The 14,080-nt window shown below is 35.2% G+C and overlaps 1 protein-coding gene across 1 annotated transcript; it reads right to left on the bottom strand.

Moving 5' to 3' along the window:
• Positions 1 to 4,566: 4,566 nt before the first annotated feature.
• Positions 4,567 to 14,080, bottom strand: LOC140154839 (uncharacterized). The gene is made up of 10 exons (XM_072177482.1): positions 13,982 to 14,080; positions 13,510 to 13,737; positions 12,626 to 12,797; positions 12,392 to 12,441; positions 11,606 to 11,663; positions 10,765 to 10,932; positions 9,851 to 9,937; positions 8,548 to 9,000; positions 7,879 to 8,281; positions 4,567 to 7,302 (listed from the first exon to the last, which is right to left on the bottom strand). The coding sequence occupies exons 3-10, from the start codon at positions 12,653 to 12,655 to the stop codon at positions 7,172 to 7,174; spliced, it is 1,380 nt and encodes a 459-aa protein (XP_072033583.1). The 5' UTR covers positions 12,656 to 12,797; positions 13,510 to 13,737; positions 13,982 to 14,080; the 3' UTR covers positions 4,567 to 7,171.

Consider the following 14,080-nt stretch of genomic DNA (forward strand, 5'->3'; position numbering starts at 1 on the left):
TTTTATCAGAGGTGCAGAAGATCAGTTGGAAATTCAATAGCCTTGTTATCGGATTCAGTTCATAGTCATGGGTGACTACTGTGTTCGACGAGCCACCTACATTTGAATTCAAAACAGGGTTTGTTCAAGGTACGTCCTTCCGATTTCACCCCTTTTATGGTCATCGGTACCATAAAACCCAAGCTGAATATTATTGTTAATCAGTATTGCACATTATTTTTTCAACATAGGTGGTTAGGACAATTGTATATGCTTATTTAAGTTGTAAAAAAAAGTTTTAAAAAATTATACTTTGAAAAGACATTTAGTTATACACTCATCAACTTCTGAGTTTTAATATCATGCAAGTTTATTTCAGACCTTTAAATATACAAAAATATCAAAACCAATGAACATGTGAAATTTGACCAAGTTCAAACCAAGGTTGAGTTACAAGAGGGGCTAAGTAAATGAATTGCCCCGTTGAGATGATGGGTTATATTATATATTAGAGATGTACCCGGCATCAACTGCGAATAGTTCAAATGATGTACCATTTCAAATAGACGAGTTTGAACTGTCAGCTTTTGTATGTACGGATTCCGATTTGATTCTAGGTATAAAATCATGTTATTAATTGTATTTTGATTTGTGGCTCACAACACTTTAATTTGACAAAAACATGGATACACAGTGTATAAATTTCTGTGAATTTTAGTTGCAAGTTGCCAGGACAACATCGCTTGTGAGAATAATGAAATGTATGTAGATAATTTTTTTGTAATATTTAATGTTTTCAAGTGCACAGTATTTATGCTGTGATGCATAGTCAAGGCACAGATGTGTTATCAGCTTTTTGCACTTGAAGAAGACAGAACCAAATGAAGCTAGTTTATCAATCATGGTGCTTATAAATGCTACAGGGTAAAGATTCCTTCCTTATGAGGTTACTGGGATGGGACTACTAAGAGCATAACAGGTGGACATATACAGGTGACCTGTAAAGTGTGCTGAGGCTTGTGGATCAATGTTTAGGCATAGCACACTATAAATAACTGCGCTTTTTTTTTTCATGAAGTGTTATACAGTGGCTGCTTTGAATTTAACATGGATTCATACAAAGAGTTAATATGATATATGGCTATTACAGTTAAAATCCATACACCCCTTAGACATGACCTTAATCTTTCACACATGGGGTGTAGATTTCAGATGGGTTTACCTGGATGAGTGACTCCATTTGAAATCTACACTCCCTGTGTGGGAGATTAAGGTCATGTCTTCCATAGGGGGGTGTATGGATTTTAACTGGAATAGCCCATATCCAAAGACTGCCTTGTGTATGTTCTCTATCAATATTGCATTTAATTTCTTGGTTTTATTTTTTGTGCACTTTTTAAAGGATATTCTATTTTATTGAATGAACTATTCATCTTCTACGTAGGAAATCTTTTATTATGATATTTCTTCATATTATTAAATTATTAATATTAATATAGTAAATAAAGTGAAACACAAGGCAGCTGCAGGTTGTCAGGTTGTATCAAAATGATTGGTACCTATCAATTTTGATGTTTATGGAAACCCATGTCTCTCGAAATGTCCAGAATGTATAGTAAAATTAATCTACAATTATGTGGATCTAATTATGTTGATGTGCCAGACTCGTCCATTATCAAAGAAAACTGATGGGTACCAATCATTTTGATACAGCTTGTATGATGTATATCATTTAGCATATGAACTCTTTGTTATGGATAAATGAGCTAAGACCATGCCAGTATTCAAGCAATTCACTGATTGGTGTAGTGTTTCAGCTGAGGAGAACATTGGGGCACCTCACAAAGAAGGAATCTTACTTTGTCAGTTATGACCTTATATTCAGTGCTTTCAATTCTTCTATGGAATAACAAAACAGAAAGGCAGGGCCGTATCTCACATATGTGATTCTATCAAGCACAACATGAACAATGTCAAAAGGTGTATTTCATTTTATAAGTTCTAATGTATAATTTATCTATCATTTTAGTGTGTTTTTATAGTTCTTGTTTTAAAGATAATACAGGGTTATCTGAATGGTAATTTTACAATTTTTCATTTGACTTAGTTCATACTGTTCTTGAGTGAATCACATAGCACATAAACGCTATGCAAAACTTTTTTAAACTTTACTAAACGGTAGCTCTACCATTGACTCGATATGTGTACAGTTTCCAACTACAGTCATAAATTAGCAAGTAGTTAAGTCTTATACTTCAGTGAGATATAGCATTGAATAGGATATTCACTTGTTCAAAATACAAACTGTCAATTCTGTAAAATAGCAGTAGCAGTAGAATTCCAGAAGAAAACCGATAAACTTGGTAGATTCGTTTTTTGACGATAAAATGATGTACTTGCTTTATATAGTAATCGTAAGGTAATGATAAGACTTATTTTTTTAAACATACTTTTGTACTCCAACATTTCTGCAATTGTGTGTGTGGCCATTTTTGCCATAGTTCCCTGCCAAGAAACCATGAAGACCTCGGCCTTGATGTAAATGAATTGAATTGCTATCAAAAATATTGTCTGTTAGAATACCCTTGTCTAGATTTTGTTTCTACCAATCATGTTTGATATTCATGTACATAATGTATGTTTCTCAAAAACTGTATTTGCTCCTTTTTGTAATAAATATATCAACAAAATTTAATTCAGTACATGAGAATGGAAACATTTTTCATTGTGCAAAGAGCAAGTACATTTTGTGTTGTAATTTATCCATTAATGCATCCACTTTCTCGGATGGAAATTGCTCACTTTTCTTGGTCACCAAAATAGCTCCTGTCAACCTTCACAACATCTTTTCTATCCTAGGCTATAGTAAGTAGTGTCGTACTCATAGGTCTATTTTGTATGTAAATTAAAAAGAAGAAAAACATGATTGTGTGTTATGCATTAAATTGGATGTGAGATGTCTGCACCCACTGTATGCTGGTGGGCAATTTAGATGTCATTATTTGGTAATACTTATCACCATTATGCAGTACACATGATTTTGTTTTCATTTCTCGGCTAACTCGACGGAATGATTAGATATTGCGCATTCCCAATATCTCAAGTACTAAGTACTTTGTCATGTTTATTTTGCTGAATTAATAATTGTTTCGCCATGATACTTGTCGCTAGAGAAGTGGGAAAAAACGAAGGCCTATAGGTAGCATCTAGCGCTTCAGTGCCATCAAGCCTTGATAGCCGAGTGGTAAAAGGACAGTAAGAGCAAACCCTTAATAAATGTGAGGTCCCAGGTTCAATTCCCGATTGAGGAATGAATTTTGCCATTTCTCAGCCATTTTGAGGAAAAGATTGGTTATTGCACAATGCAGTACACAGGTGGGCAAATTGAATGCCAGTATTGGTGTGATGCAAGTATCGGCTGGTATTTCTGCATTGGTAATACCAAAGAGTAATCCGATTTGTTTTACAGTTTACGAAAAAGTCATTTGAAGTATTTCAACCAAAGTTGAAATAATTTGGCTTTATTTGAACATAATTTGTGTCTGACAATTGATCAAATGAGTTAAAATGAGAGCGACTATATTATCAGTGAAAGTAAACAATTTTTAATTCTAAAGGTATGATAAATTTAGGCGATGAATTATTTGTTACGATATTTTAATTGAAGCAGTGTTTATATTTTCTTTAAAATGATGATATTGATACAGCGGCATATCGTCTACATCCAATTTGATGGGTAACAAACAACCAACCTCTATGTATTTTAAAATGTATGTAAAATTTTATATTGTCATATTTATACCAAACTGTCTACTGTGCTGCCAGTCCTACTACTCACTCATTCATCCATAATTGGACCCCGTTAGAAGTAGATTCCCAAGCTTTGGGCTATTCCAGTTGAAATCCATACACCCTCTGGAAGATGTGACCTTAATGTCCCACACAGGGGTGTAGATTTCAAATGGAGTCGCCAATTGAAGCGTTTAAATTCCATACTCCCTGTGTGGATGATTAAGATCATGTCTTCCATAGGGGGTGTATGGATTCCAACTGGAACAGCCCAGTTGATGGAGGTAGCTCAGTTTTTATACAAAATTGTTTTAATAAATAACATTTGATTTTAGTTCATTTGTACATAAGATTTAGAAGATAAGAAAAAAATCAAGTTATTAATTTATAACCAAAAATTGTGTCTTATTGAAGATTGGCAGATATGTTATGGTGGGGAGTATTATAGGATAGGCAAGGTCAGATTAAAAAGGCCTCAAATTGTAGCTGTTAATTTGATAGCTTATATGCGTCTCAGGAATGGTGGAGAACATGCATGGCTCTCAAACCAAGGAACAACATCAGTAATGTGCACAGTTTTTCTACAGAAAATGAGCGCAATGTGACTGCAATAAAAATCAAGGAAAAAATAGTTGGCACACTTGCATATTTCTTCTTTTTTCAAATGAAGCCCATATCACAACCCTGTATCTGAGTTACACAGACACTCAACCCCTATGCCACATTCCCTCTCCCCCATCAATTATTGTTGAGGGGTTGTGCAGGTCTGCTGCCAACATGGCTTTACTCAACAATGTATTAGGGGAGAGTGGGAAGCAAATGATGTTCATACATTGAAAGTGCGCCAACATTATTTTCCTTGATTATAGTTGTCCAACAGCAGTTATGTCCGGTAACCCTTGGTTCATGTGGTGCGGTATCTCTTCTTGACTGGCTCATAAAAAAAGAAAGTTTTGTTTCACTTTTGTATCGTTTTAGAAATCTCAACTCATTTGGAATCATATTTGAGGAAGAACAGATTTACAACAAATTCTGTGAAACTTTATTCTTCATAAATTTGGTTGAAATAATTTGAAATCATTCTGTATTGAAGTATATTTATTATATTATTTTTGTTGTTCTTTTCAGGGTATGTCACATATGTAGTACAAAATGCTCTTAATTTGGAAGTAAAATATTGTTGAAACAAACTGTTGGCCTTAATATCTGTGTGTCAATTTGAACAAAGACTGTGAATCTGGTGCAGTGTAATTGTGTGTCATGTCTATATATTAACAAGGAATGATCACCTTATTTGCAGTTTGGCAGGGATGAGAGATACCTTTAGATGTATGTATCAAGACGACTTGCCCGTGTTGCATATTCTTTGTCAAATATTACAATGGTCATTACAAGTGCATAATTTTAACAACATTTGATCTTATAAATTACATTGCACATCAGCAATGGGTGTACATTAATTATCATTGGATCTAGTGTTGTAAATATGCTATGCATTGTAATCAGGTTGGGTACAAGATTGATATGACACGAGACATCACACACATTTTTGCACAGTACTATTGAGTGTACATTGTTGTACTTGCACACAACTGTTGTTGGTTCACATCAGTCCGTATCAATACAGATTCATATATATAAGTTTGTGTCACAAGCAGTAATAGTTCTTCGCGATAAGTTACTGCATATGAGTGCCTATATAAGACATCAATGACATGAATTAATTTTGCAGATGATTAAGGTTTGTAAAAGAAAAATGCTGGAAAATATCTGCAACCAATCTTCCTCACAAAAGATGACTTTCTTCCTCAAGGTTTGATGTATGTCTCGTGACACATTTGTAATTGCTTGTATTTATTTATTGCTCAAATAGACACAAACTAGGAGCTTTAACAGCCTTGTCTCCCTGAAGATTAGTTCAAAGCCTCTATAAGAACAATTTTGATTGGTTACAAAGAGAATTATACCATGTTTTGAGCCAATCAGAGGTGTGGTAAGATAATCAGTAGAGCTGAAGGGAAATTAATACGATATCTAAAAGCTTAATTTTGATTGGTTACTTTTATGATTATATCAAATAATTAGCAAATCAGAGGCGCTGTAAGTAGTGCCCATGAGGTTAAACCTTCTAGCATAATAACTATTCATAATCAAATCTTGAAGTGAAATAAACTAGCCAAGTTTGCTTAAATGATGTTAACTATTGTCATGAAGTTGAGACTGTTAAACTCTTAGTGACACTAATTCAAACCTTTAGTGAAGAAATAAACTGAAAATATAAGATGTTTCTACAAATGTAACATTTGTGTGATGAGTGAGTTTATTCAATTATGTTATTTTATGATTCTTCCTTGGAGATAGCACCATAATATACCAGAATGAAATTGGCCTCAATTTGGTATACACAAAAAGGTTAGCCTATTTTTTTTGGCCATATATGGATAAAAAAATGCACTGATAACATATATTAAAATTTTTTTTTTGGATAGGTTGAACGTGATGCCGTTGTTAATTTGCCCAAGAATTTATACCTGGTGTGCTACAACACCCCTCTCCTCAATTCAATATCTGTGCTACCTGCCAAGAGGATTGGCAAATATATGGTTTGATCAGCTTGTATTAGGCGGGCCTTATAACATCACGGATTCGTATCAATATATTTTATTTGAAGAATTGTCTTGTGACATCTCGTCAGAAATGCCACAAATACTCATTGAACGGTTGTTGGTAACAAACATCCTGCTATTAAACTTTGGTTCACCTCAAGTTCATTAGTGCCATATGTACATATTTTGCTGCTTACAGTATCTAATTGCACACATACAAGGATGGTTTGTCTGTGCACAAGCACAAAAAAGATTGACGTCACTACCGAACTTGAAGCAAACCAACATATAGTTCATTAACATGAATAATTACTGAATCCACACAAATTATACAAGCACTGGACATTCATCCAAGTGAATTCGCAGGTCTAGTGATATAGGGATATCTATGAAGACCTGAAGACCCATGTTGACATCTTCTGTGCTGACACCAAAGTAATTACACCCAAAGAATAGGGTACAGACTCAAAAATTGCTCATGGGAGGGCAAATAGTGTACCTCCGGCATTTTTCAGCAAGAGCCGGTAATCAAATCATAATTTGCACCTTATATACTTTAAGACAAACATGTTGCAGTCAGAAAGCAAACAACAACGCACTTCAAATCAAAGTTTGCGAAATGATGCACTGGGACACTATTTGCCCTCCATGAACAACACAAACATGCCCATGGGTGAGTCTGTGCACTTTGGTTCTACCTCATTGCAGACACCAATAATAACCAAATTCTAATGTGTTGCAAGAGTTTCAATTAGACACAGAAAAAAAAAACTTTGTTAACAATTTCACTCAAATGTCTAAGGCCATGCTTCACCATTCAATGCTGTACGTTTCATGCCATTCCCTTGTGTTCCATTAGTAAGTATGTAAGTTACTTCATCTTCAGGCTCAACTTGAGAAGAAGTCATTCCAAGAGACGTCAATAATACTGGTAAAAACAAAGCAGAAAATAATAAGTTGAATCAAGAGTGTTGCGGGCAATGGCATTTTAGGCTATTTAATGGGCAAATTATAACTTTTCAGTGTTAATATATAAAGGCCCCAAAAACAGGGTGTACCAAAAGCTATGTTGGTATAAAGTAATTTTGACTTGCTGCAAAATCTTTGTCATACACCACAATTAGACTATGTTTGATAATTTGGGAACACCCTGTTCGTCTGAAGGCTCATTAGTCTGATAAGGTTTAAAGTTAGGGTTTAGAGTATTATAGGTTAGGGATAAGGTTGGGGTTGGTGTTATGGATAGGATTAGGGTCAGGTTATGTTTAGGTTTATGATTAGGTTTTGTGTTATAGGTTAGGGTTAAGTAAGGATTATGGTTTAGACATTGTAAATCATGGTTGGGTGTGGCCGCTACTTGGCTTGAACTGCATCTTGATGGTGTGAGGTTTACGGAACAATGACCAATAATGGATTGTCGACCTGTAACCAATTATTGGGAAGTGTGCGGTAATAGCAGAAGTTGTTTTAAGTATTGGCTAACAAGCCTATCATTATATTTTACCTGATTGTAGTCTCTGCCCTGCCCCCATTATAGTTGCTCCTAGTTCACCCAAAGTGGTTGACACATAATTTGTAGATGAGGTGGAAACAGAATCTTTTACAGAATCGTCCATGTTAATAGATGTTGATGCTTCATGCGGATGTGACTGTTGTAGATGAGGATGAGATGATGACGCTTCATGAGGATGAGATGATGATGCTTCATGTAGATGAGATGATAATGCTTCGTGAGGATGAGATGTTGATGCCTCATGAGGATGAGATGATGATGCTTCATGTGGATGAGACGATGATGCTTCATGTGGATGAGATGATGATGCTTCATGGGGATGAGATGATGATGCTTCACGTGGATGAGGTGATGCTTCATGAGGATGAGATGATGATGATTCATGTGGATGTGACTGTGGCAGATGAGGATGAGATGAAATAATGAAACATAAAAATGATTGGTTATTATAAAGGAAACCACAAATATGATGCACATTAGTTGTGATGTATATGATTATATTCGTTCTGGATATTTAACAATTAAAGAGTATTATTTAATTGTGTCTTGTAAAATGTATTAATATTTAGTCAATTTTAGTCAGAAATCAAACTGAATATAAAGTTCAGACGATACCAAATTACCAATTACATAAGATTAACAAATAACCAAGTTACTCACTTCAGCTTCAGATATTGATTTCCAAACATCTCTTTTTGCTTTTGGTATATCAAAATTAGCAGCAGCAGGGGCAATTCTTCGGTTACTCCTACCATCTACTTGAGAAGTAGACGGACGTCTGGTAGATCTCGACTGTTCAACATCAACACCTTTTGCCCTTTGCTTATTGCTATTTTCTGTAAATGTAGTTCTTTTTTGAAGTGCTATCATTTCCTCCACATGTGATGTATGTGACCTATGTCGATATAGAGCATCACTACTTAATGGCCTATCAGATACCCTATTTGATAGGGATGGAAATGATGTCATAGTCCCCACAGACATAGACAAAGCAAAAGCATCATCCAATAGGCGGTTAAGTCGATGTCTTTCTTCTGCCCATCTCGATTTTATTTCACGTTCTCGACGCTGTTTGTCTTCCAGCGAATCGTCATCTTCAGGCAGTGGTGCAATCTTTAGAATGATGGATACAACCGATAAAGAAAAAGTAATTATCCAATAAAGCCACTTAATAAGTAAATAATTAATTTTATGTGTCTTTAAGTACAAGTAACATGATGACATTATGCATCTGCTAGATATGATGGATCGCTGTTAACAGCATAGTATTTCTATCCGATTCCTTAAGGTGGTACTACACCCCCTGATAAATTTTGTGATTAATTTTGCATTTTTCTCAAAAATAACTACACACTGGTAACAAAAGTATGTATATTATTGGGGCAAAGAATCCAATTACTTCGCTGAAATTTCAGTGATTCAAAACAAGTAGTTCATTATGTTAAGAAATGAGGTACATTCTAGCGGTACCTCTTTTCTTATCATAAATAATGTATTGTTTGTCTTGAGTCACTGAAATTCCAGTGTAGTAACTGGATTCCTTGCCCCTTCAATATACATAACATTTGTTACCAGTGTGTTATTATTTTTTGAGAAAAATGCAAAAATAGTCACAAATTTATCAAGGGGTGTAGTACCACCTTAACTATTCACATTTCTTCTTCTGATGATGATGTGTTGAGGTAAATTATTCCAGTCTATGAGAGTTCTGGGTATGAATGAGTATTTAAAACAGTCTTTTGAGGAGTATAGTTTGATAAATGATTTGGTATGTGATCTCCTGGAGCAGCGCTTGACCGGGTGCAGCAGCGTTCGAACTGGTATGGATAAGTAACCCTCGTAGGCCTTTTGGAAGACAGTCAGGCGAGCGATCTTTCTTCTCTCTGCTAGTGTTCTCCAGTTTAAGTTCGTAATCATGACATTTTTAATACTGCATGGGCAAACTGAATGTTATATCACTAACCTGAGATGGAGTAGGTGATTTTGGTGCGTCTACAATAGCAGGAGTGCCAGGCAACATTGCCATTTCTTCACAAGTATCTTTGGCAGTCTGGCGAATTAAGAAAAAAAAAATCAAAATTATTTGATATCAGAAAGACATTTCTCGTATTCAGAATGCAATTTTGTATGTCTGATGTGCTCTCAGGTCCCACAAAAAACCTGCAAACGTTGCTATCTGATTCCTTAACTACACTGTATTCACATTATTTTGATCAATTTTAAGGGATCTGGAATGAGCGTTTTGAGCGTTTCGACAGTATTTTTTGTGGGACATGGGAGCACATCAGACATATCGAATTGTATTCTGAATACGAAGAGTGTCTTTCTGATTTCAAATAATTTTCATTTTTTGAAATTCACAATATAATACAAATTTTATGACAAATGATTAAAATTTGACATTTTTCACATTTTTGATATATAACAGTCCTCGAAGTAAATTGTATAAATCTTAAAGTGTATGTAGCTGGGAGGAAAAGCCGACGATCAATTGAAATTTTTGACCTTTCATATTGAAGATATGGATTTTTTCCCCAAAAAGTTTTTTTTTTGGTGTTTTGGGGAAAAAATCCATATTTTCAATCTGAAAGGTCAAAATTTTCAATTGATTGTAAACTTTTCATCCCACCTACATACACTTTAAGTATAAATCATCAGATTTATAAAGTTTACTTCAAGTCAATTTTTAATAATTTTGCCATAAAATGTGTATTACATTGCGAATTTCAAAAAATCTAAATTATTTGATATCAGAATGACATTCTTCGATATGTCTGATGTGCTCTAATGTCCCACAATAAATACTGTCCAAGGGTTCATACCCCACCCCTTAATATTCCATTTAAAATGGGTAAACTGAATGTTATATTTACTAACCTGAGATGAAGTAGGCGATTTTGTAACTCGCGGTGCATCTACAATAGCAGGAGTACCAGTCAACATTGCCATTTCTTCACGAGTATCCTTGGCAATCTGTTTCATTTGAAAACCATGTGCTTCAAAAGTAACATTAGCAGCTGCAATTTCTTCTTCATTTTCAGTTGGCTATTTTGTAGTTAAGATAGTTTTATGAATAAAAAAGAAAGACACTTTTTACTATTATATTCCAGAACTTTACAAATCCTTAGCTTAACTTGAGGATGCTTTAAGCAATATTCTGACTGCCACAACCACATAAAACATAAATAACACAAAAAACCTTTCTCACACATAAAATATCTTTTTATGTTACATATCGATGACCCTAAGAAAACCAGTATGCTCAGGTAGGCTGTATCAGGAATGCAATATCACAATCTTCTCCTGTTATCTTTAATAGTGTTTCTAGTGTGCATCAAAATCTTCCCAATGATCTTAAATATTGTTTTTAGTGTGCATCAAAATCTTCCCAATGATCTTAAATATTGTTTCTAGTGTGCATCAAAATCTTCCCAATGATCTTAAATAGTGTTTCTAGTGGGCATCAAAATCTTCCCAATGATCTTAAATAGTGTTTCTAGTGTGCATCAAAATCTTTCCAATGATCTTAAATGGTGTTTCTAGTGTGCATCAAAATCTTCCCAAATGATCTTAAATAGTGTTCCTTTTATCCATCAAAATCTTCCCTTTGATCTTAAATGGTGTTTCTAGTATACATCAAAATCTTCCGCTATGGTCTTAAAATAGTGTTTCCAGTATGCCTATCTAATGACTTATAAGGTTCAAGACGATGACTTACATCAGGTCCTATTCTATTACTTCTGATCTGTAGAACGCTTCTAGATTTCGGTGTATGCCTGAAAGAACATATAAACAGTAGGAGACATTAGAAATAAGTACAGCTTATTACTGACTGCATAGGCCTATTAAAATACTATTTACTTTCTTAATGTTTTCAATAGTTGATCCTGAAAGTCTATTATGTAATGTAATGTAATGTAATATGTAATGATGAAGACTGCATCGAAATGCTTGATGACATCATAGCCTAGTATAGTACATCATAGTTCCTAACTTAGGAACCGGGGGTGGTTCAGCCCCTTAATAAATTTGGTGCCGAGCTACCCTTCAGTCCACAATGAAGTAAAATAAATGTGACTAAATACCGAAAATTTTCAAACTTATTTTTGGCACAATTTTTTTTGACTCCGAGGGGACCCCCCTCATGCACCCCAGAAGGCGTCATAAACAAAATGCAGTGTAGTCTTCCCCCTCCTCCTCCAAGTTGAAAATCTTCCAGGGGCTTGAATCACTTTCATTTGTTAGATTGTGCGGATCCCCAGGAAACGGTAAAAGCACTTTATATTGTACTACCAATGCTACCACAACTCGACCGGCCGATCCCATTCAAATGCATCTTCTCCCCCATCTCTTACTCTCTCTAGCTCTCTCCCCCTCTCTCTCTCTCTTCCTACCCCCTCTCTCTCTTCCTCCCCTCTTTCCACCCCTCTCTTCCCTCTCCCTCTGTATCATCCATCTCTTTCAGTCTCATCCATGACCACCTCATTTTGTCTCGGACGCTTACCTCATGCTTGGATTATTTTCTGCAATACCACCTTCCAAAACTGCATCAATCTATAGTTAGGAATATTAAACAGCAAAAAAGATTTAGATATCTCAAAAATGATCTCATTTCCTACTGTATTGACTGCTAATTTAAAGTATTTAGAAGAACAAAACTCATGAACAAATGTAAACTTTCAAAATCTATTGGTGATAAATAAAAGTATCCCAATTCTTTGTATTATTATTTACCAACCTGATCTTGCATAGCAACCCTATACTGCATATCTTCGTCGAGTTGTCGTTTTAGTTCTCGTTGTCTTTGCTTTTCTAGTGCTCTCCTTTTACGCTGGATTCTTTTGTTTCTCCAGTGCTCTATGTCTTTGCGTAGATCATTGGGAGTTTGGTTGATGCGTAAGATACCATTTCTGTCATTAAAACAACAATTGTAAAATGATTAAGAATCATCATTAATTTATTGTGAGAATTTTAAGACGACTTTATAGAATGTTCTAAATCAGTTGGGATGGACTTGGTGATAAATTTGCCTAAAATCGTTGACGATTCGTAAGGGGTAAAGAGTGAAATATGAACAACTGCTGCATTCGAAAATATTTATAATTGTCTTACACTATGGAATAAAGTAAGACAGTAAAATCACTGTTGTTCGTCCGTGTGTGTGCGTATGATTATAGGCCTATTCTCATAAAGTTGGTATAGAGGTTATCCATGTTCTATAAGCTGCATGTCCTATCAACGACTGCTATACCTTGTTTAGGACATTCTAAAGAAGTACCTGCATGTGCAACCATGACTGTTTCAAAATAGCCCGCCAAAGTCATGCAGGTAACTCCGAGGTCGTGCATTGAATTAGTTTGAATGAGGAATACTACGGGAACCAGTGCCTTTTGTTAGAAGTCACACATGAGTGAAGTGGATAACCTCTATTGTATGAGGATATCATGATATAGGGAATTAAAATAACTGTCAGAGTAAACGGTGTAAAATCTGCTGCTATCGTATGGTTTTTTTCTGTTTAGCAGGCTTTTATAAGATATTTTGACATTTAACTTTGTTCACTTTTCTCCATTTTTATTTCGTTACGAAACGCCTATGTCACTCTCGCTGTGTGGTTTTTACCTTTGGAACACCGGCCTCTCGCATAATTCTCATGACTTCTTTCTTTCGTGATATAGCTACTTGTTCATCTGCATCACCAATAGCTCCGGTAGAAAGAGATCTTTGTGTGTCTTCACCAAGCCTTGTCTCGGGGTAGATTGAGTTTCGAAATCGTACAGGTGATCGTTGACTAGATGGTATTGCGGGCAATGGTCTTGAACGTTTCACGTGGTCAAACAAAGGTTCGTCCTGTTAAAAAAAATACACGAATATTGTATTTGATTTTGGTTGCTCTTGTTTTGTGCATCGTGTGCACTAGTCCATCGTGCCCTCCAATGAAAGAGTTTTTCGATCATAGCAGTTGTATCAAAACATTGAAACGTTATAATTCAATTTGAAAATACCGTAATCATCGATGAAATCAACATAATTCCGAATATTTCAGGTAATTTATTACGTCACGGTGTGTCTATTCACATGTTTTGATACTTACGTCATCTGACATAATGTCACCGAGTGTAGTATGAGTCTCATCTTGTACCAATGGCTCTATTCTGCGGCTAGTCCTTAGTCTGCTTCTAGATGGTCTATT

The sequence above is a fragment of the Amphiura filiformis genome, chromosome 6 (assembly GCF_039555335.1).
Source record: "Amphiura filiformis chromosome 6, Afil_fr2py, whole genome shotgun sequence".
NCBI classification, from domain to species: Eukaryota; Metazoa; Echinodermata; class Ophiuroidea; order Amphilepidida; family Amphiuridae; genus Amphiura; species Amphiura filiformis.